Below are 25,172 nucleotides of genomic sequence, written 5' to 3'. Positions count from 1 at the left end.
GGGTGCTGCACTCATCACACGGGTGCTGCACTCATCACACGGGTGCTGCACTCATCACACGGGTGCTGCACTCATCACACGGGTGCGCCGCGCATCACACGGGTGCATCACACACGGGTGCTGCACTCATTACACGGGTCACTCATCACACGGGTGCATCATCACACGGGTGCTGCACTCAGCACACGGGTGCTGCACTCATCACACGGGTGCTGTACTCATCACACGGGTGCTGCACTCATCACACGGGTGCTGCACTCATCACACGGGTGCTGCACTCATCACACGGGTGCTGCACTCATCACACGGGTGCTGCACTCATCACACGGGTGCTGCACTCATCACACGGGTGCTGCACTCATCACACGGGTGCTGTACTCATCACACGGGTGCTGCACTCATCACACGGGTGCTGCACTCATCACACGGGTGCTGCACTCATCACACGGTTGCTGCACTCATAACACGGGTGCTGCACTCATCACACAGGTTCTGCATTCATCACACGGGTGCACTCATCACACGCTGCACTCATCACACGGGTGCTGCACTGCACTCACACGGGTGCTGCACTGCATCATGCTGCACTCATCACACGGGTGCACACGGGTGCTGTTCTCATTACACGGGTGCTGCACTCATCACACGGGTGCTGCACTCATCACACGGGTGCTGCACTCATCACACGGGTGCTGCACTCATCACACGGATGCTGCACTCATCACACGGGTGCTGCACTCATCACACGGGTGCTGCACTCATCACACGGGTGCTGCACTCATCACACGGGTGCTGCACTCATCACACGGGTGCTGCACTCATCATCACATTATGCTGCACTCATCACACGGGTGCTGCACACATCACACGGGTGCTGCACTCATCACACGGGTGCTGCACTCATCACACGGGTGCTGCACTCATCACACGGGTGCTGCACTCATCACACGGGTGCTGCACTCATCACACGGGTGCTGCACTCATCACACGGGTGCTGCACTCATCACACGGGTGCTGCACTCATCACACGGGTGCTGCACTCATCACACGGGTGCTGCACTCATCACACGGGTGCTGCACTCATCACACGGGTGCTGCACTCATCACACGGGTGCACATTACACGGGTGCTGCACTCATCACACGGGTGCTGCACTCATCACACGGGTGCTGCACTCATCACACGGGTGCTGCACTCATCACACGGGTGCTGCACTCATTACACGGGTGCTGCACTCATCACACGGGTGCTGCACTCATCACACGGGTGCTGCACTCATCACACGGGTGCTGCACTCATCACACGGGTGCTGCACTCATCACACGGGTGCTGCACTCATCACACGGGTGCTGCACTCATCACACGGGTGCTGCACACATCACACGGGTGCTGCACTCATCACACGGGTGCTGCACTCATCACACGGGTGCTGCACTCATCACACGGGTGCTGCACTCATCACACGGGTGCTCATCACACGGGTGCTACACTCATTACACGGGTGCTGCACTCATCACACGGGTGCTGCACTCATCAGACGGGTGCTACACTCATCACACGGGCTGCACTGCTGCACTAATCACACGGGTGCTGAACTCATCACACGGGTGCTGCACTCATCACACGGGTGCTGCACTCATCACACGGGTGCTGTACTTATTAAACGGGTGCTGCACTCATCACACGGGTGCTGCACTCATCACAGGTGTGCTGCACTCATTACACTGGCGCTGCACTCATCACACGGGTGCTAAACTCATTACACGGGTGCTGCACTCATCACACGGGTGCTGTACTCATTACACGGGTGCTGCACTCATCACAGGGCTGCTGCACTCATCACAAGGGTTCTGCACTCATCACACGGGTGCTGCACTCATCACACGGGTGCTGCACTCATCACACGGGTGCTGCACTCATCACACGGGTGCTACACTCATCACACGGGTGCTGCACTCATCACACGGGTGCTGCACGCATCACACGGGTGCTGCACTCATCACACGGGTGCTGCACTCATCACACGGGTGCTGCACTCATCACACGGGTGCTGCACTGCTGCATCACACACACGGGTGGGTGCTGCACTCATCACACGGGTGCTGCACTCATCACACGGGTGCTGCACTCATCACACGGGTGCTGCACTCATCACACGGGTGCTGCACTCATCACCCGGGTGCTGCACTCATCACATCACACGGTGCTGCACTCATCACACGGGTGCTGCACTCATCACACGCACTCATGCACATCGGGTGCTGCACTCATCACACGGGTGCTGCACTCATCACACGGGTGCTGCACTCATCACACGGGTGCTGCACTCATCACACGGGTGCTGCACTCATCACACGGGTGCTGCACTCATCACACGGGTGCTGCACTCATCACACGGGTGCTGCACTCATCACACTCATCACACGGGTGCTGCACTCATCACACGGGTGCTGCACTCATCACACGGGTGCTGCACTCATCACACGGGTGCTGCACTCATCACACGGGTGCTGCACTCATCACACGGGTGCTGCACTCATCACACGGGTGCTGCACTCATCACACGGGTGCTGCACTCATCACACGGGTGCTGCACTCATCACACGGGTGCTGCACTCATCACACGGGTGCTGCACTCATCACACGGGTGCTGCACTCATCACACGGGTGCTGCACTCATCACACGGGTGCTGGGTGCTGCACTCATCACACGGGTGCTGCACTCATCACACGGGTGCTGCACTCATCACACGGGTGCTGCACTCATCACACGGGTGCTGCACTCATCACACGGGTGCTGCACTCATCACACGGGTGCTGCACTCATCACACGGGTGCTGCACTCATCACACGGGTGCTGCACTCATCACACGGGTGCTGCAGTCATCACACGGGTGCTGCACTCATCACACGGGTGCTGCACTCATCACACGGGTGCTGCACTCATCACACGGGTGCTGCACTCATCACACGGGTGCTGCACTCATCACACGGGTGCTGCACACATCACACGGGTGCTGCACTCATCACACGGGTGCTGCACTCATCACACGGGTGCTGCACTCATCACACGGGTGCTGCACTCATCACACGGGTGCTGCTCTCATCACACGGGTGCTGCACTCATCACACGGGTGCTGCACTCATCACACTGCTGCGGGACTCATCACACGGGTGCACTCATCACTCGGGTGCTGCACTCATCACAAGGGTTCTGCACTCATCACACGGGTGCTGCACTCATCACACGGGTGCTGCACGCATCACACGGGTGCTGCACACGGGTGCTGCACTCATCACACGGGTGCACTCATCACACGGGTGCTGCACTCATCACACGGGTGCTGCACTCATCACTCGGATGCTGCACTCATCACACGGGTGCTGCACTCATCACACGGGTGTTGCACTCATCACACGGGTGCTCATCACACGGGTCTGCACATCACACGGGTGCTGCACTCATCACACGGGTGCTGCACTCATCACACGGGTGCTGCACTCATCACACGGGTGCTGCACTCATCACACGGGTGGTGCACTCATCACACGGGCTGCACTCATCACACGGCTGCACTCATCACACGGGTGCTGCACTCATCACACGGGTGCCGCACTCATCACACGGGTGCTGCACTCATCACACGGGTGCTGCACTCATCAGACGGCTGCTGCACTCATCACAAGGGTGCTGCACTCATCACAAGGGTGCTGCACTCATCACACGGGTGCTGCACTCATCACACGGGTGCTGCACTCAGCACACGGGTGCTGCACTCATCACACGGGTGCTGTACTCATCACACGGGTGCTGCACTCATCACACGGGTGCTGCACTCATCACACGGGTGCTGCACTCATCACACGGGTGCTGCACTCATCACACGGGTGCTGCACTCATCACACGGGTGCTGCACTCATCACACGGGTGCTGCACTCATCACACGGGTGCTGCACTCATCACACGGGTGCTGCACTCATGACACGGGTGCTGCACTCATTACACGGGTGCTGCACTCATCACTCTGGTGCTGCACTCATCACACTGGTGCTGCACTCATCACACGCATGCTGCACTCATCACACGCGTGCTGTACTCCACACACGGGTGCTGCACTCATAACACCTGTGCAGGACTTATTACACAGGTGCAGCACTCACCACACGGGTGCTGCACTCATGACACGGGTGCTGCACTCATTAAACGGGTGCTGCACTCATCACACGGGTGCTGCAGTCATCACACGGGTGCTGCACTCATCACACGGGTGCTGCACTCATCACACGCTGCACTCATCACACTCTTCACACGGGTGCTGCACTCATCACACGGGTGCTGCACTCATCACACGGGTGCTGCACTCATCACACGGGTGCTGCACTCATCACACGGGTGCTGCAGTCATCACACGGGTGCTGCTCATCACACGCTGCACTCATCACACGGGAGCTTCACTCATCACACGGGTGCTGCACTCATCACACGGGTGCTGCACTCATCACACGGTTGCTGCTGTCAACACACGGGTACTGCACTCATCACACGGGTGCTGCACTCATCACACGGGTGCTGCACACACGGGTCATCACACGGGTGCTGCAGTCATCACACGGGTGCTGCAGTCATCACACGGGTGCTGCAGTCATCACACGGGTGCTGCACTCATCACACGGGTGCTGCAGTCATCACACGGGTGCTGCAGTCATCACACGGGTGCTGCAGTCATCACACGGGTGCTGCACTCATCACACGGGTGCTGCAGTCATCACACGGGTGCTGCAGTCATCACACGCTGCACTCATCACACGGGTGCTGCAGTGATCACACGGGTGCTGCACTCATCACACGGGTGCTGCAGTCATCACACGGGCTGCACTGCTGCACTCAGCACACGGGTGCTGCACTCATCACACGGGTGCTGCACTCATCACGCGGGTGCTGCACTTATCTCACGGATGCTGCACCCATCACACGGGTGCTGCATCACACGGGTGCTGCACTCATTACATGTCATCACTCATCACCCGGGTGCTGCACTCATCACACGGGTGCTGCACTCATCACACGGGTGCTGCAGTCATCACACGGGTGCTGCACTCATCACACGGGTGCTGCACTCATCACACGGGTGCTGCACTCATCACACGGGTGCTGCACTCATCACACGGGTGCTGCAGTCATCACACGGGTGCTGCACTCATCACACGGGTGCTGCAGTCATCACACGGGTGCTGCACTCATCACACGGGTGCTGCAGTCATCACACGGTTGCTGCACTCATCACACGGGTGCTGCAGTCATCACACGGGTGCTGCACTCATCACACGGGTGCTGCAGTCATCACACGGGTGCTGCAGTCATCACACGGGTGCTGCACTCATCACACGGGTGCTGCACTCATCACACGGGTGCTGCACTCATCACACGGGTGCTGCACTCATCACACGGGTGCTGCAGTCATCACACGGGTGCTGCACTCATCACACGGGTGCTGCACTCATCACACGGGTGCTGCAGTCATCACACGGGTGCTGCACTCATCACACGGGTGCTGCAGTCATCACACGGGTGCTGCACTCATCACACGGGTGCTGCGGTCATCACACGGGTGCTGCAGTCATCACACGGGTGCTGCACTCATCACACGGGTGCTGCAGTCATCACACGGGTGCTGCAGTCATCACACGGGTGCTGCACTCATCACACGGGTGCTGCACTCATCACACGGGTGCTGCACTCATCACACGGGTGCTGCAGTCATCACACGGGTGCTGCAGTCATCACACGGGTGCTGCACTCATCACACGGGTGCTGCAGTCATCACACGGGTGCTGCACTCATCACACGGGTGCTGCAGTCATCACACGGGTGCTGCAGTCATCACACGGGTGCTGCAGTCATCACACGGGTGCTGCACTCATCACACGGGTGCTGCAGTCATCACACGGGTGCTGCAGTCATCACACGGGTGCTGCAGTCATCACACGGGTGCTGCACTCATCACACGGGTGCTGCAGTCATCACACGGGTGCTGCACTCATCACACGGGTGCTGCAGTCATCACACGGGTGCTGCACTCATCACACGGGTGCTGCAGTCATCACACGGGTGCTGCACTCATCACACGGGTGCTGCACTCATCACACGGGTGCTGCACTCATCACACGGGTGCTGCAGTCATCACACGGGTGCTGCAGTCATCACACGGGTGCTGCACTCATCACACGGGTGCTGCAGTCATCACACGGGTGCTGCACTCATCACACGGGTGCTGCAGTCATCACACGGGTGCTGCACACGGGTCATCACACACGGGTGCTGCAGTCATCACACGGGCTGCACTCATCACACGGGTGCTGCAGTCATCACACGGGTGCTGCACTCATCACACGGGTGCTGCACTCATCACACGGGTGCTGCAGTCATCACACGGGTGCTGCACTCATCACACGGGTGCTGCAGTCATCACACGGGTGCTGCACTCATCACACGGGTGCTGCACTCATCACACGGGTGCTGCAGTCATCACACGGGTGCTGCAGTCATGACACGGGTCATCACACACGGGTGCTGCACTCATCACACGGGTGCTGCACGCATCACACGGGTGCTGCACTCATCACACGGGTGCTGCAGTCATCACACGGGTGCTGCAGTTATCACACGGGTGCTGCACTCATCACACGGGTGCTGCAGTCATCACACGGGTGCTGCAGTCATCACACGGGTGCTGCACTCATCACACGGGTGCTGCACTCATCACACGGGTGTTGCGGTCATCACACGGGTGCACATCACACGGGTGCTGGGTGCTGCACTCATCACACGGGTGCTGCAGTCATCACACGGGTGCTGCACTCATCACACGGGTGCTGCACTCATCACACGGGTGCTGCACTCATCACACGGGTGCTGCACTCATCACACGGGTGCTGCACTCATCACACGGGTGCTGCACTCATCACACGGGTGCTGCACTCATCACACGGGTGCTGCACTCATCACACGGGTGCTGCACTCATCACACGGGTGCTGCACTCATCACACGGGTGCTGCACTCATCACACGGGTGCTGCACTCATCACACGGGTGCTGCAGTCATCACACGGGTGCTGCACTCATCACACGGGTGCTGCAGTCATCACACGGGTGCTGCACTCATCACACGGGTGCTGTACTCATCACACGGGTGCTGTACTCATCACACGGGTGAGGGGGGAGACAACTTTGTCAACGTAAACAATGAATGTGTTGATATATTGTTATTGTGAAGGTCAGTTTAATATACAGACTCTGTGCAACTCTTAATTCCAATTTTAATGCCATGAGCCTTTAATTTATGATGTTTAGCCTCTGAGTGTAATGTTGTTGTTGACTTGGGAGGTTCAACTGTTGTAGTTGGGCTCCTGAATGACATTCCTCCTTGGTCAGATACTCTAATTAGCAACTCTGGAAGTCTGTGTCTAAACTGACTGTTAGTAAACGAGTAGGTTTAGCGCTTCTTTTTTATTATAATGATAATAACCGAACTACTATTCTGTATTCACCAATTATTTACTCTTTTGTAACAGTTTTATACAATGTTTGCTAATATTGTCAGACAAATGTGAGTAAGAAGGAAGGAAGTGTAACCACAGGTCTGGAAGGTGCTAATGTATTGTATAATAAATATTTGTTGGACCAAATCTATGTCCTGTCCAGGTATTTATTGTTAATATTCCGCTTGACGTCGATGACTTCCCTTTATACTCTGCTTGACGTCGCTTTCTTCCTATAATACTCTGACGTCACTGTCTTTCTATAATACTCTGTTTAACATCACTGTCTTCCTATAATACTCTGACGTCACTGTCTTCCTATAATACTCTGCTTGACGTCACTGTCTTCCTATAATACTCTGAAGTCACTGTCTTCCTATAATACTCTGACGTCACTGTCTTCCTATAATACTCTGACGTCACTGTCTTCCTATAATACTCTGACGTCACTGTCTTCCTATAATACTCTGACGTCACTGTCTTCCTATAATACTCTGACGTCACTGTCTTCCTATAATACTCTGACGTCACTGTCTCTTTATAATCTGCTTGACGCCACTGTCTTCCTGTAATACTCTGCTTAACATCACTGTTTTCTATAATACTCTGCTTGACGTCACGGTCTCCCTATAAGACTCTGCTTGACGTCACTGTCTTCCTATAATACTCTGCTTGACGTCACTGTCTCCCTATAGCACTCTGCTTGACGTCACTGTCTTCCTATAATACTCTGCTTGACGTCACTGTCTTCCTATAATACTCTGACGTCATTATCTTCCTATAATACTCTGCTTGACGTCACTGTCTTCCTATAATACTCTGCTTGACATCACTGTCTCCCTATAGTACTCTGTTGACGTCTCTGTCTTCCTATATTACTCTGACGTCACTGTCTTCCTGTAATACTCTGACGTCGCTGTTTTCCTATAATACTCTGTTTGACGTCACTCTTCCTATAATACTCTGACGTCATTATCTTCCTATAATACTCTTCTTGACGTCACTGTCTTCCTATAATACTCTGCTTGACGTCACTGTCTCCCTATAATACTCTGTTTGACGTCACTGTCTTCCTATAATACTCTGACATCATTATCTTCCTATAATATCCTGCTTGACGTCACTGTCTTCCTATAATACTCTGTTTGACGTCACTGTCTTCCTATAATACTCTGACGTCATTATCTTCCTATAATATCCTGCTTGACGTCACTGTCTTCCTATAATACTCTGCTTGATGTTACTGTCTCCCTATAGTACTCTGTTGACGTCTCTGTCTTCCTATAATACTCTGTTTGACGTCTCTGTCTTCCTATAATACTCTGCTTGACGTCACTGTTTTCTATAATACTCTGCTAGACGTCACTGTCTCTCTGTAGTACTCTGCTCGACGTCACTGTCTTCCTATAATACTCTGCTTGACGTCATTGTCTTTCTGTAATTCTCTGACGTCATTATCTTACTATAATACTCTGCTTAACGTCACTATCTTACTATAGTTCTCTGCTTGACGTCACTATCTTACTATATTGCTCTGCTTGACGTCACTGTTTGAACTTCTCTCTGGCCAGGTTGCCATTGAAATACACGCTGAAGAATTGAACAAACTTGCACCTGAGCAGCGTCTGCCGTACGTCAGACATCGCTACGACATCCTCAGGGCTCTAGAGGTAAGTGAACCTGCTTAGCACTCTTAGAGACGTGCTCATATGAACACACTGACAAAGGTTACTCAGTTAGCTTTAGTTGTGGTCTAGTGTTTAGCTCAACTTTCTCCACCTATTTGTCTTTCACACGCCAAGTTACGCTCTTCACAATTCATCTAATGAGAACTTATGTTCATGTTTCTCCACGTGTTGTTCTCGTAGTGTACTGGCTGTAGGTGTCCAACATTTTATTGTATCGTCCATTGTGTTAACGTTGTTGCAGACGTTATTGTATCGTCCATTATGTTTACGTTGATAAATTAGACACAAGAGCAACTCTTGGGTATCTTTATTGAGGAAACGTTTCGCCACACAGTGGCTTCTTCAGTTCATACGTAGGAGAAACTTGAAGAACAGGAGGAGAATGAGGTAATCAGTCCCTCAACCTTGAGTCGATGTGTTCAGTCCATCAATCTTGAATAGATTGATGGACTGAACACATCGACTCAAGGTTGAGGGACTGATTACCTCATTCTCCTCCTGTTCTTCAAGTTTCTCCTACGTATGGACTGATGAAGCCACTGTGTGGCGAAACGTTTCCTCAATAAAGATACCCAAGAGTTGCTCATGTGTCTAATTTATCAACATGTCGGTTCTCTGAACCATTCATCTACAAACCTGTTTACGTTGTTGCAGACGTTATTGTCATGCAGTGGTATCTTCATGTTTCACATTAATGGTATAATATACCAATAAGATGATAAGGAGGGCACATGTGCTACACTGGAGTTTACCTGGAGAGAGTTCCGGGGGTCAACGCCCCCGCGGCCCGGTCTGTGACCAGGCCTCCTGGTGGATCAGAGCCTGATCAACCAGGCTGTTACTGCTGGCTGCACGCAAACCAACGTACGAGCCACAGCCCGGCTGGTCAGGAACCGACTTTAGGTACTTGTCCAGTGCCAGCTTGAAGACTGCCAGGGGTCTGTTGGTAATCCCCCTTATGTATGCTGGGAGGCAGTTGAACAGTCTCGGGCCCCTGACACTTATTGTATGGTCTCTTAACGTGCTAGTGACACCCCTGCTTTTCATTGGGGGGTTGTTGCATCGTCTGCCAAGTCTTTTGCTTTCGTAGTGAGTGATTTTCGTGTGCAAGTTCGGTACTAGTCCCTCTAGGATTTTCCAGGTGTATATAATCATGTATCTCTCCCGCCTGCGTTCCAGGGAATACAGGTTCAGGAACCTCAAGCGCTCCCAGTAATTGAGGTGTTTTATCTCCGTTATGCGCGCCGTGAAGGTTCTCTGTACATTTTCCAGGTCAGCAATTTCACCTCCCTTGAAAGGTGCTGTTAGTGTGCAGCAATATTCCAGCCTAGATAGAACAAGTGACCTGAAGAGTGTCATCATGGGCTTGGCCTCCCTAGTTTTGAAGGTTCTCATTATCCATCCTGTCATTTTTCTAGCAGATGCGATTGATACAATGTTATGGTCCTTGAAGGTGAGATCCTCAGACATGATCACTCCCAGGTCTTTGACGTTGGTGTTTCGCTCTATTTTGTGGCCAGAATTTGTTTTGTACTCTGATGAAGATTTAATTTCCTCGTGTTTACCATATCTGAGTAATTGAAATTTCTCATCGTTGAACTTCATATTGTTTTCTGCAGCCCACTGAAAGATTTGGTTGATGTCCGCCTGGAGCCTTGCAGTGTCTGCAATGGAAGACACTGTCATGCAGATTCGGGTGTCATCTGCAAAGGAAGACACGGTGCTGTGGCTGACATCCTTGTCTATGTCGAGTGATTTGCTGAAGCATTTCAGCAATAAGGATGCCCAAGTGTTGCACATGATACCCCAGTGTTGCACATGATGCCCTAGTGTTGCACATGATGCCCCAGTGTTGCACATGATGCCCCAGTGTTGCACATGATGCCCCAGTGTTGCACATGATGCCCCAGTGTTGCACATGATGCCCCAGTGTTGCACATGATGCCCCAGTGTTGCACATGATGCCCCAGTGTTGCACATGATGCCCCAGTGTTGCACATGATGCCCCAGTATTGCACATGATGCCCCAGTGTTGCACATGATGCCCCAGTGTTGCACATGTCCCAGTGTTGCACATGATGCCCCAGTGTTGCACATGATGCTCCAGTGTTGCACATGATGCCCTAGTGTTGCACATGATGACCCAGTGTTGCACACGATGCCCCAGTGTTGCAAATGATGCCTCAGTATTGCACATGATGCCACAGTGTTGCACATGATGCCCCAGTATTCCACATGATGCCCCAGTGTTGCACATGATGCCTCAGTATTGCACATGATGCTCCAGTGTTGCACATGATGCCCCAGTGTTGCACATGATGCTCCAGTGTTGCACATGATGCCTCAGTATTGCACATGATGCCCCAGTGTTGCACATGATGCCTCAGTATTGCACATGATGCCCCAGTATTGCACATGATGCCCCAGTATTGCACATGATGCCCCAGTGTTGCACATGATGCCTCAGTATTGCACATGATGCCCCAGTGTTGCACATGATGCCTCAGTATTGCACATGATGCTCCAGTGTTGCACATGATGCCCCAGTGTTGCACATGATGCCTCAGTATTGCACATGATGCCCCAGTATTGCACATGATGCCCCAGTATTGCACATGATGCCCCAGTGTTGCACATGATGCCTCAGTATTGCACATGATACCCCAGTGTTGCACATGATGCCTCAGTATTGCACATGATGCCCCAGTGTTGCACATGATGCCTCAGTATTGCACATGATGCTCCAGTGTTGCACATGATGCCCCAGTGTTGCACATGATGCCTCAGTATTGCACATGATGCCCCAGTATTGCACATGATGCCCCAGTATTGCACATGATGCCCCAGTGTTGCACATGATGCCTCAGTATTGCACATGATACCCCAGTGTTGCACATGATGCCTCAGTATTGCACATGATGCCCCAGTGTTGCACATGATGCCTCAGTATTGCACATGATGCTCCAGTGTTGCACATGATGCCCCAGTGTTGCACATGATGCCTCAGTATTGCACATGATGCCCCAGTATTGCACATGATGCCCCAGTATTGCACATGATGCCCCAGTGTTGCACATGATGCCCCAGTGTTGCACATGATGCCTCAGTATTGCACATGATACCCCAGTGTTGCACATGATGCCTCAGTATTGCACATGATGCCCCAGTGTTGCACATGATGCCTCAGTATTGCACATGATGCTCCAGTGTTGCACATGATGCCCCAGTGTTGCACATGATGCCTCAGTATTGCACATGATGCCCCAGTATTGCACATGATGCCCCAGTATTGCACATGATGCCCCAGTGTTGCACATGATGCCTCAGTATTGCACATGATGCCCCAGTGTTGCACATGATGCCCCAGTGTTGCACATGATGCTCCAGTGTTGCACATGATGCCTCAGTATTGCACATGATGCCCCAGTGTTGCACATGATGCTCCAGTGTTGCACATGATGCCCCAGTGTTGCACATGATGCCCCAGTGTTGCACATGATGCCCCAGTGTTGCACATGATGCCCCAGTGTTGCACATGATGCCCCAGTGTTGCACATGTCTGAGTCATCATCTTCACATTACATTCACGATACTATCCTAGACGGAACTAACTCTGATGTGCCATGTTGTTCTCATACCATTTTGTCTTCATGTACCGTCATGTTGCTGTCTTCATGTACCGTCATGTTGCTGTCTTCATGTACCGTCATGTTGCTGTCTTCATGTACCGTCCTGTAGCTGTCTTCATGTACCGTCATGTTGCTGTCTTCATGTACCGTCATGTAGCTGTCTTCATGTACCGTCATGTTGCTGTCTTCATGTACCGTCATGTTGCTGTCTTCATGTACCGTCATGTAGCTGTCTTCATGTACCGTCATGTTGCTGTCTTCATGTACCGTCATGTAGCTGTCTTCATGTACCGTCATGTTGCTGTCTTCATGTACCGTCATGTAGCTGTCTTCAGGTACCGTCATGTAGTTGTCTTCATGTACCGTCCTGTAGCTGTCTTCATGTACCGTCATGTTGCTGTCTTCATGTACCGTCATGTTGCTGTCTTCATGTACCGTCATGTAGCTGTCTTCATGTACCGTCATGTTGCTGTCTTCATGTACCGTCATGTAGCTGTCTTCATGTACCGTCATGTTGCTGTCTTCATGTACCGTCATGTTGCTGTCTTCATGTACCGTCATGTAGCTGTCTTCATGTACCGTCATGTTGCTGTCTTCATGTACCGTCATGTAGCTGTCTTCATGTACCGTCATGTTGCTGTCTTCATGTACCGTCCTGTAGCTGTCTTCATGTACCGTCATGTTGCTGTCTTCATGTACCGTCCTGTAGCTGTCTTCATGTACCGTCATCTAGCTGTCTTCATGTACCGTCCTGTAGCTGTCTTCATGTACCGTCATGTTGCTGTCTTCATGTACCGTCATGTAGCTGTCTTCATGTACCGTCATGTTGCTGTCTTCATGTACCGTCATGTAGCTGTCTTCATGTACCGTCCTGTACCTGTCTTCATGTACCGTCATGTAGCTGTCTTCATGTACCGTCCTGTACCTGTCTTCGTGTACCGTCATGTAGCTGTCTTCATGTACCGTCCTGTACCTGTCTTCATGTACCGTCCTGTACCTGTCTTCATGTACCGTCATATTGCTGTCTTCATGTACCGTCCTGTACCTGTCTTCATGTACCGTCCTGTACCTGTCTTCATGTACCGTCATATTGCTGTCTTCATGTACCGTCCTGTAGCTGTCTTCATGTACCGTCATGTAGCTGTCTTCATGTACCGTCCTGTAGCTGTCTTCATGTACCGTCATGTAGCTGTCTTCATGTACCGTCCTGTTGCTGTCTTCATGTACCGTCCTGTAGCTGTCTTCATGTACCGTCATGTTGCTGTCTTCATGTACCGTCATGTTGCTGTCTTCATGTACCGTCATGTTGCTGTCTTCACGTACCGTCCTGTTGCTGTCTTCATGTACCATCATGTTGCTGTCTTCATGTACCGTCATGTAGCTGTCTTCATGTACCGTCCTGTTGCTGTCTTCATGTACCGTCCTGTAGCTGTCTTCATGTACCGTCATGTTGCTGTCTTCATGTACCGTCATGTTGCTGTCTTCATGTACCGTCATGTTGCTGTCTTCACGTACCGTCCTGTTGCTGTCTTCATGTACCGTCATGTAGCTGTCTTCATGTACCGTCCTGTAGCTGTCTTCATGTACCGTCATGTAGCTGTCTTCATGTACCGTCATGTAGCTGTCTTCATGTACCGTCCTGTAGCTGTCTTCATGTACCGTCATGTTGCTGTCTTCATGTACCGTCATGTTGCTGTCTTCATGTACCGTCATGTTGCTGTCTTCATGTACCGTCATGTAGCTGTCTTCATGTATCGTCATGTTGCTGTCTTCATGTACCGTCATGTTGCTGTCTTCATGTACCGTCATGTTGTTGTCTTCATGTACCGTCATGTAGCTGTCTTCATGTACCGTCATGTTGCTGTCCTCATGTACCGTCATGTAGCTGTCTTCATGTACCGTCATGTTGCTGTCTTCATGTACCGTCATGTTGCTGTCTTCATGTACCGTCATGTTGCTGTCTTCATGTACCGTCATGTTGTTGTCTTCATGTACCGTCATGTAGCTGTCTTTATGTACCGTCATGTTGCTGTCTTCATGTACCGTCATGTTGCTGTCTTCATGTACCGTCATGTTGTTGTCTTCATGTACCGTCATGTTGCTGTCTTCATGTACCGTCATGTAGCTGTCTTCATGTACCGTCATGTTGCTGTCTTCATGTACCGTCCTGTAGCTGTCTTCATGTACCGTCATGTTGCTGTCTTCATGTACCGTCATGTTGCTGTCTTCATGTACCGTCATGTTGCTGTCTTCATGTACCGTCATGTTGCTGTCTTCATGTACCGTCCTGTAGCTGTCTTCATGTACCGTCATGTAGCTGTCTTCATGTACCGTCCTGTAGCTGTCTTCATGTACCGTCATGTTGCTGTCTTCATGTACCGTCATGTAGCTGTCTTCATGTACCGTCATGTTGCTGTCTTCATGTACCGTCATGTAGCTGTCTTCATGTACCGTCCTGTACCTGTCTTCATGTACCGTCATGTAGCTGTCTTCATGTACCGTCCTGTACCTGTCTTCATGTACCGTCATGTAGCTGTCTTCATGTACCGTCCTGTACCTGTCTTCATGTACCGTCCTGTACCTGTCTCCATGTACCGTCATATTGCTGTCTTCATGTACCGTCCTGTACCTGTCTTCATGTACCGTCCTGTACCTGTCTTCATGTACCGTCATATTGCTGTCTTCATGTACCGTCCTGTAGCTGTCTTCATGTACCGTCATGTAGCTCTCTTCATGTACCGTCCTGTAGCTGTCTTCATGTACCGTCATGTAGCTGTCTTCATGTACCGTCATGTTGCTGTCTTCATGTACCGTCCTGTAGCTGTCTTCATGTACCGTCATGTTGCTGTCTTCATGTACCGTCATGTTGCTGTCTTCATGTACCGTCATGTTGCTGTCTTCACGTACCGTCCTGTTGCTGTCTTCATGTACCATCATGTTGCTGTCTTCATGTACCGTCATGTAGCTGTCTTCATGTACCGTCATGTTGCTGTCTTCATGTACCGTCATGTAGCTGTCTTCATGTACCGTCATGTTGCTGTCTTCATGTACCGTCATGTAGCTGTCTTCATGTACCGTCCTGTAGCTGTCTTCATGTACCGTCATGTAGCTGTCTTCATGTACCGTCATGTAGCTGTCTTCATGTACCGTCCTGTAGCTGTCTTCATGTACCGTCATGTTGCTGTCTTCATGTACCGTCATGTAGCTGTCTTCATGTACCGTCATGTTGCTGTCTTCATGTACCGTCATGTAGCTGTCTTCATGTATCGTCATGTTGCTGTCTTCATGTACCGTCATGTTGCTGTCTTCATGTACCGTCATGTTGTTGTCTTCATGTACCGTCATGTAGCTGTCTTCATGTACCGTCATGTTGCTGTCCTCATGTACCGTCATGTAGCTGTCTTCATGTACCGTCATGTTGCTGTCTTCATGTACCGTCATGTTGCTGTCTTCATGTACCGTCATGTTGCTGTCTTCATGTACCGTCATGTAGCTGTCTTCATGTATCGTCATGTTGCTGTCTTCATGTACCGTCATGTTGCTGTCTTCGTGTACCGTCATGTTGTTGTCTTCATGTACCGTCATGTAGCTGTCTTCATGTACCGTCATGTTGCTGTCTTCATGTACCGTCATGTAGCTATCTTCATGTACCGTTGTGTAGCTGTCTTCATGTACCGTCATGTTGCTGTCTTCATGTACCGTCATGTTGCTGTCTTCATGTACCGTCATGTTGTTGTCTTCATGTACCGTCATGTTGCTGTCTTCATGTACCGTCATGTTGCTGTCTTCATGTACCGTCATGTTGCTGTCTTCATGTACCGTCATGTAGCTGTCTTCATGTATCGTCATGTTGCTGTCTTCATGTACCGTCATGTTCCTGTCTTCATGTACCGTCATGTTGTTGTCTTCATGTACCGTCATGTAGCTGTCTTCATGTACCGTCATGTTGCTGTCCTCATGTACCGTCATGTAGCTGTCTTCATGTACCGTCATGTTGCTGTCTTCATGTACCGTCATGTTGCTGTCTTCATGTACCGTCATGTTGCTGTCTTCATGTACCGTCATGTAGCTGTCTTCATGTATCGTCATGTTGCTGTCTTCATGTACCGTCATGTTGCTGTCTTCGTGTACCGTCATGTTGTTGTCTTCATGTACCGTCATGTAGCTGTCTTCATGTACCGTCATGTTGCTGTCTTCATGTACCGTCATGTAGCTATCTTCATGTACCGTTGTGTAGCTGTCTTCATGTACCGTCATGTTGCTGTCTTCATGTACCGTCATGTTGCTGTCTTCATATACCGTCATGTTGCTGTCTTCTATATATCATTCTTCAAGACCGAGGGACTGATCTCCTCTGCTACAGTCTTCCCACATGATACAGTCGCCGTGTGGCGTGATATCCACAGATAAAGTTACCGAGATGTTGCACCAGTATTCAGTATATCAACTTGCCAGTGGTGTATACCAGTAATATCTTGCTGTTACATTCATCATTCATTCAAAAACAGCAATGGAAATTTTCTGGATAATTTACACTTATCTTACTATGTAAAACAAGCAATGTGTAAAAAAAAGAATAGTGATTTCTCATGTTATCAGGACCTCGATAATGTGAGAAAACACGAAAGCGATTGGGGGGTGACACAGTACACTGAGGGGTGACACAGTACACTGAGGGGTGATGCAGTGCACTGAGGGGTGACACAGTGCACTGAGGGGTGACAGTGCACTGGGGGTGACACAGTGCACTGAGGGGTGATGCAGTGCACTGGGGTGACACAGTGCACTGGGGGTGACGCAGTGCACTGGGGGTCACACAGTGCACTGTGGATCGCACAGTGCACTGAGGGGTGACACAGTGCACTGAGGTCACACAATGCACTGAGGGTAACACAGTGCACCATAGGGGGTCACAATGCATTGGGGAGTCACTGTTTTCACTATTTTTTCCAAAGAGGATGTTTTGCATATTGTGGTATGACCTGTTTACTGTGATCTTGTTGCAGCACGTGTTACTGTGTATGATAATTGTACTTATGGATACCTGTACCTAAATAAACTTAACAAAGCCCTCCATGGTAGTGATCTCCACGTGTTATCCTCCCTGCTGCAGGCTCGGGGGTTCACCAAGGTGGCGTACTGGGACAACAAGATCAGTGAGACTTTTACTGCGGCTTCAGGAGCCGCCTACAAGACCTCCGGAGAGATTCACTATGTTAACTCCAACTGGTACAACAGCTCCTTCAAGGAGAACTTGACGAAGATGGGTGTCAGGATGAGATGATGTGTGGGCAACATGGACTTCAAGTCATACGGTGCACTGTAGGGATTGCACAATGCACCATAGGTTTCACAGTGCACGATAGGGGCTCACAGTACATCATAAGGGGTCACAGTTCACTATAAAGGTCGCACAGTGCACCATAAGAGGGTCACAGTGCATCATGAGAGACACAGTGCACCATAAGAGTTCACACAGTGCACCATAAGGGTTCACACAGTGCACCATATGGGTTCACACAGTGCATCATAGAGGGTCACACAGTGCATTGGGAAGGTTACACAGTGCATTGTTGGTCACACAGTGCACTGGGGGGGTCACTCACAAAGTGCACTGGGGTCACATAGTGCACTGGGTGGTCACACACCACCTGTTATTGTGTATGATGTCACTTTTCATCACAGCTTATAAACAACTCCTAAATTAGCTACTCATGCTTATGGGGTTCCTCATTAGTGAGAGATAATGATGGTGATATTAATGTGACGTGCAACGAGTGTGTTACAGTTTATACAGTTCCATCACACAGCCACTTCTTGCACTCCCTCTGTACCAGACAGTGTATCAGTTCAGTCTGTGGGGCTGTAAGGGACCCAAGCCACGCTGAATGTCTCATGTTTATACATTTGGGTGAGAGGATAACTCCAGCCGAATTGATATACTGACACCTCTGTTTGGAGTCAGTCTCTCACTAGCAGGCTGAGTACACATATTGATCTCTCTTGTATGAATTGTGAGCCAACTGTAGTGAAGTAACTTGCTGTGCTCTCTCACTTTTTTTTTGCAACTCTTCTGAGCTCTGTCTATATTGTAAATATTGGTGGAGGTAATAAACGAGTACTAAAAACCTATCCATGGTGTTTGACTTTGTGTTTATTCTTGCGGTTAGTTTCTTGACTGGGAACTTGATTTACGGCCAAGTAGCACAGTTTGTGTTGGTAATGAACTAGTGTCATCTTAACTGCTAGTGCGATATACACTTCCTCAGTAGTGACAATCACTGACACTGGTACAACATCATCACTGACACTGGTGCAACATCATCACTGACACTTGTGCAACATCATCACTGACACTGGTGCAACATCATCACTGACACTGGTGCAACATCATCACTGACACTGATGCAACATCATCACTGACACTGGTGCAACATCATCACTGACACTTGTGCAACATCATCACTGACACTGGTGCAACATCATCACTGACACTGGTGCAACATCATCCCTGACACTTGTGCAACATCATCACTGACACTGGTGCAACATCATCACTGACACTGGTGCAACATCATCACTGACACTGGTGCAACATCATCACTAACACTGGTGCAACATCATCACTGACACTGATGCAACATCATCACTGACACTGGTGCAACATCATCACTGACACTGGTGCAACATCATCACTGACACTGGTGCAACATCATCACTGACACTGGTGCAACATCATCACTGACACTGGTGCAACATCACTGACACTGGTGCAACATCATCACTGACACTGGTGCAACATCATTACTGACACTGGTGCAACATCATCACTGACACTGGTGCAACATCATCATTGACAGTGGTGCAACATCATCACTGACACTGGTGCAACATCATCATTGACACTGGTGCAACATCATCACTGACACTGGTGCAACATCATCACTAACACTGGTGCAACATCATCACTGACACTGGTACAACATCATCACTAACACTGGTGCAACATCATCACTGACACTGGTACAACATCATCACTAACCCTGGTACAACATCATCACTGACACTGGTACAACATCATCACTGACACTGGCGCAACATCATCACTGACACTGGTGCAACATCATCACTGACACTGGTGCAACATCATCACTGACACTGGTGCAACATCATCACTGACATTGGTGCAACATCATCACTGACACTGGTGCAACATCATCACTGACACTGGTACAACATCATCACTGACACTGGTGCAACATCATCACTGACACTGGTGCAACATCATCACTAACACTGGTACAACATCATCACTGACACTGGTACAACATCATCATTGATTCTAGTACAACATCATCATTGACACTGGTGCAACATCATCACTGACACTGGTGCAACATCATCACTAACACTGGTACAACATCATCACTGACACTGGTACAACATCATCACTGACACTGGTGCAACATCATCACTGACACTGGTGCAACATCATCACTAACACTGGTACAACATCATCATTGACACTGGTGCAACATCATCACTGACACTGGTACAACATCATCACTGACACTGGTGCAACATCATCATTGACACTGGTACATCATCATTGACACTGGTGCAACATCATCACTGACACTGGTGCAACATCATCATTGACACTGGTGCAACATCATAATTGACACTGGTACAACATCATCATTGACACTGGTACATCATCACTGACACTGGTGCAACATCATCACTGACACTGGTGCAACATCATCATTGACACTGGTGCAACATCATCATTGACACTGGTACAACATCATCATTGACACTGGTGCAACATCATCATTGACACTGGTGCAACATCATCATTGACACTGGTGCAACATCATCACTGACACTGGTGCAACATCACTGACACTGGTACAACATCATCATTGACACTGGTACAACATCATCATTGACACTGGTGCAACATCATCACTGACACTGGTACAACATCATCATTGACACTGGTACAACATCATCACTGACACTGGTGCAACATCATCACTGACACTGGTGCAACATCATTGACACTGGTACAACATCATCATTGACACTGGTACAACATCATCATTGACACTGGTGCAATATCATTGACACTGGTGCAACATCATTGACACTGCTACAACATCATTGACACTGGTACAACATCATCACTGACACTGGTGCAACATCATCATTGACACTGGTGCAACATCATCATTGACACTGGTGCAACATCATCATCATTGCAACATCATCACTAACACTGGTGCAACATCATCATTGACACTGGTGCAACATCATTGACACTGGTGCAACATCATCATTGACACTGGTGCAACATCATTGACACTGGTGCAACATCATTGACACTGGTGCAACATCATCATTGACACTGGTGCAACATCATTGACACTGGTGCAACATCATTGACACTGGTGCAACATCATCATAACACTGGAACAACATCATCACTAACACTGGTACAACATCATCATTGACACTGGTCCAACATCATCACTGACACTGGTGCAACATCATTGACACTGGTACAACATCATCATTGACACTGGTGCAACATCATTGACACTGGTGCAACATCATCATTGACACTGGTGCAACATCATTGACACTGGTACAACATCATCATTGACACTGGTACAACATCATCATTGACACTGGTGCAACATCATTGACACTGCTACAACATCATCATTGACACTGGTACAACATCATCATTGACACTGGTGCAACATCATTGACACTGGTACAACATCATCATTGACACTGGTGCAACATCATTGACACTGGTACAACATCATCATTGACACTGGTGCAACATCTTCTTTGACACTGGTGCAACATCATCACTGACACTGGTACAACATCATCACTGACACTGGTGCAACATCATCACTAACACTGGTGCAACATCATCACTAACACCTGTACAACGTCATCACTGACACTGGTACAACATCATCACTAACACTGGTACAACATCATCACTAACACTGGTACAACATCATCACTAACACTGGTACAACATCATCACTAACACCTGTACAACGTCATCACTGACACTGGTACAACATCATCACTAACACCTGTACAACGTCATCACTGACACTGGTACAACATCATCACTAACACTGGTACAACATCATCACTAACACCTGTACAACGTCATCACTGACACTGGTACAACATCATCACTAACACCTGTACAACGTCATCACTGACACTGGTGCAACATCATCACTAACACTGGTGCAACATCATCACTGACACTGGTACAACATCATCACTAACACTGGTACAACATCATCACTAACACTGGTACAACATCATCACTAACACCTGTACAACGTCATCACTGACACTGGTACAACATCATCATTGACACTGGTGCAACATCATTACTGACACTGGTGCAACATCATCACTAACACTGGTACAACATCATCATTGACACTGGTACAAAATCATCACTAACACTGGCACAACATCATCACTAACACTGGTACAACATCATCACTAACACTGGCACAACATCATCACTAACACTGGTACAACATCATCACTAACACTGGTACAACATCATCACTAACACTGGTACAACATCATCACTAACACTGGTACAACATCATCACTAACACTGGTACAACATCATCACTAACACTGGCACAACATCATCACTAACACTGGTACAACATCATCACTAACACTGGCACAACATCATCACTAACACTGGTACAACATCATCACTAACACTGGTGCAACATCATCACTGACACTGGTGCAACATCATCATTGACACTGGTGCAACATCATTACTGACACTGGTGCAACATCATCACTAACACTGGTACAACATCATCACTAACACTGGTACAACATCATCACTAACACTGGTACAATATCATCACTAACACTGGTACAACAGCATCAGAAACACTGGTACAACATCATAACAAACACTGGTACAACATCATCACTAACACTGGTACATCATCATCACTAACACTGGTACAACATCATCACTAACACTGGTACAACAGCATCAGAAACACTAGTACAACATCATAACAAACACTGGTACAACATCATCACTAACACTGGTACATCATCATCGCTAACACTGATACAACATCATCACTAACACTGGAACAACGTCATCACTAACACTGGTACAACATCATCATTGACACTGGTACAACATCATCACTAACACTGGCACAACATCATCACTAACACTGGTGCAACATCATCACTAACACTGGTACAACATCATCACTAACACTGGTGCAGCATCATCACTAACACTGGTACATCACTAACACTGGTACAACATCATCACTAACAATGGTACAACATCATCACTAACACTGGTACAACATCATCACTAACACTGGTACAACATCAACTCTAACACTGGTACAACATCACTAACACTGGTACAACATCATCACTAACAGTGGTACATCATCACTAACACTGGTACAACATCACTAACACTGGTACAACATCATCACTAACAATAGTACAACATCATCACTAACACTGGTACAACATCATCACTAACAATAGTACAACATCATCACTAACACTGGTACAACATCATCACTAACACTAGTACAACATCATCACTAACACTGGTGCAACATCATCACTAACACTGGTACAACATCATCACTAACACTGGTACAACATCATCACTAACACTGGTACAACATCATCACTAACACTGGTACAACATCATCACTAACACTGGTACAACATCACTAACACTGGTACAACATCATCACTAGCACTGGTACAACATCATCACTAACACTGGTACAACATCATCACTAACACTGGTACAACATCATCACTAACACTGGTACATCATCACTAACACTGGTACAACATCATCACTAACACTGGTACATCACTAACCCTGGTACAACATCACTAACACTGGTACAACATCATCACTAACACTGGTACAACATCATCACTAACACTGGTGCAACATCATCACTAACACTGGTACAACATCATCACTAACACTGGTACAACATCATCACTAACACTGGTACATCATAACATCACTAACACTGGTACAACATCATCACTAACACTGGTACAACATCATCACAAACACTGGTACAACATCATCACTAACACTGATACAACATCATCACTAACACTGGCACAACATCATCACTAACACTGGTACAACGTCATCACTGACACTGGTACAACATCATTACTGACACTGGTGCAACATCATCACTGACACTGGTACAACATCATCACTGACACTGGTGCAACATCATCACTGACACTGGTGCAACATCATCACTAACACTGGTACAACATCATCACTGACACTGGTACAACATCATCACTGACACTGGTACAACATCATCACTGACACTGGTGCAACATCATCACTAACACTGGTGCAACATCATCACTAACACTGGTACAACATCATCACTGACACTGGTACAACATCATCACTGACACTGGTACAACATCATCACTGACACTGGTGCAACATCATCATTGACTCTAGTACAACATCATCATTGACACTGGTGCAACATCATCACTGACACTGGTGCAACATCATCATTGACACTGGTGCAACATCATCACTGACACTGGTACAACATCATCACTAACACTGGTACAGCATCATCATTGACACTGGTACAAAATCATCACTAACACTGGCACAACATCATCACTAACACTGGTACAACATCATCACTAACACTGGCACAACATCATCACTAACACTGGTACAACATCATCACTAACACTGGTACAACATCATCACTGACACTGGCGCAACATCATCACTGACACTGGTACAACATCATCACTGACACTGGTGCAACATCATCACTGACACTGGTGCAACATCATCACTAACACTGGTACATCATCATCACTGACACTGGTACAACATCATCATTGACACTCGTACATCATCATCACTGACACTGGTGCAACATCATCACTAACACTGGTGCAACATCATCACTAACACTGGTACAACATCATCACTGACACTGGTACATCATCATCACTGACACTGGTACAACATCATCACTGACACTGGTGCAACATCATCATTGACTCTAGAACAACATCATCACTAACACTGGTACATCATCATCACTGACACTGGTACAACATCATCACTGACACTGGTACAACATCATCATTGACACTGGTGCAACATCATCACTGACACTGGTGCAACATCATCACTGACACTGGTGCAACATCATCACTGACACTG

General features: G+C 48.8%; 1 protein-coding gene across 1 annotated transcript in view; it reads left to right on the top strand.

Annotated features, from left to right (window-relative positions):
* LOC128685282 (probable methyltransferase-like protein 24) overlaps nucleotides 1-18,979 on the top strand; it is a 44,626-nt gene extending 25,647 nt beyond the window's left edge. The window contains exons 5-6 of the mRNA XM_070082744.1: nucleotides 9,111-9,209; nucleotides 17,970-18,979. Of these exons, the coding sequence (XP_069938845.1) occupies nucleotides 9,111-9,209; nucleotides 17,970-18,140 (270 nt within the window). The 3' untranslated portion in view covers nucleotides 18,141-18,979. The remainder of the gene's footprint in view (nucleotides 1-9,110; nucleotides 9,210-17,969) is intronic.
* Nucleotides 18,980-25,172: the final 6,193 nt, after the last annotated feature.

The sequence above is a fragment of the Cherax quadricarinatus genome, chromosome 8 (assembly GCF_038502225.1).
Source record: "Cherax quadricarinatus isolate ZL_2023a chromosome 8, ASM3850222v1, whole genome shotgun sequence".
Lineage (NCBI taxonomy): Eukaryota > Metazoa > Arthropoda > Malacostraca > Decapoda > Parastacidae > Cherax > Cherax quadricarinatus.
Note: the sequence above shows the minus strand (reverse complement) of the source record. Positions and strands in the feature narration are given on the sequence as shown.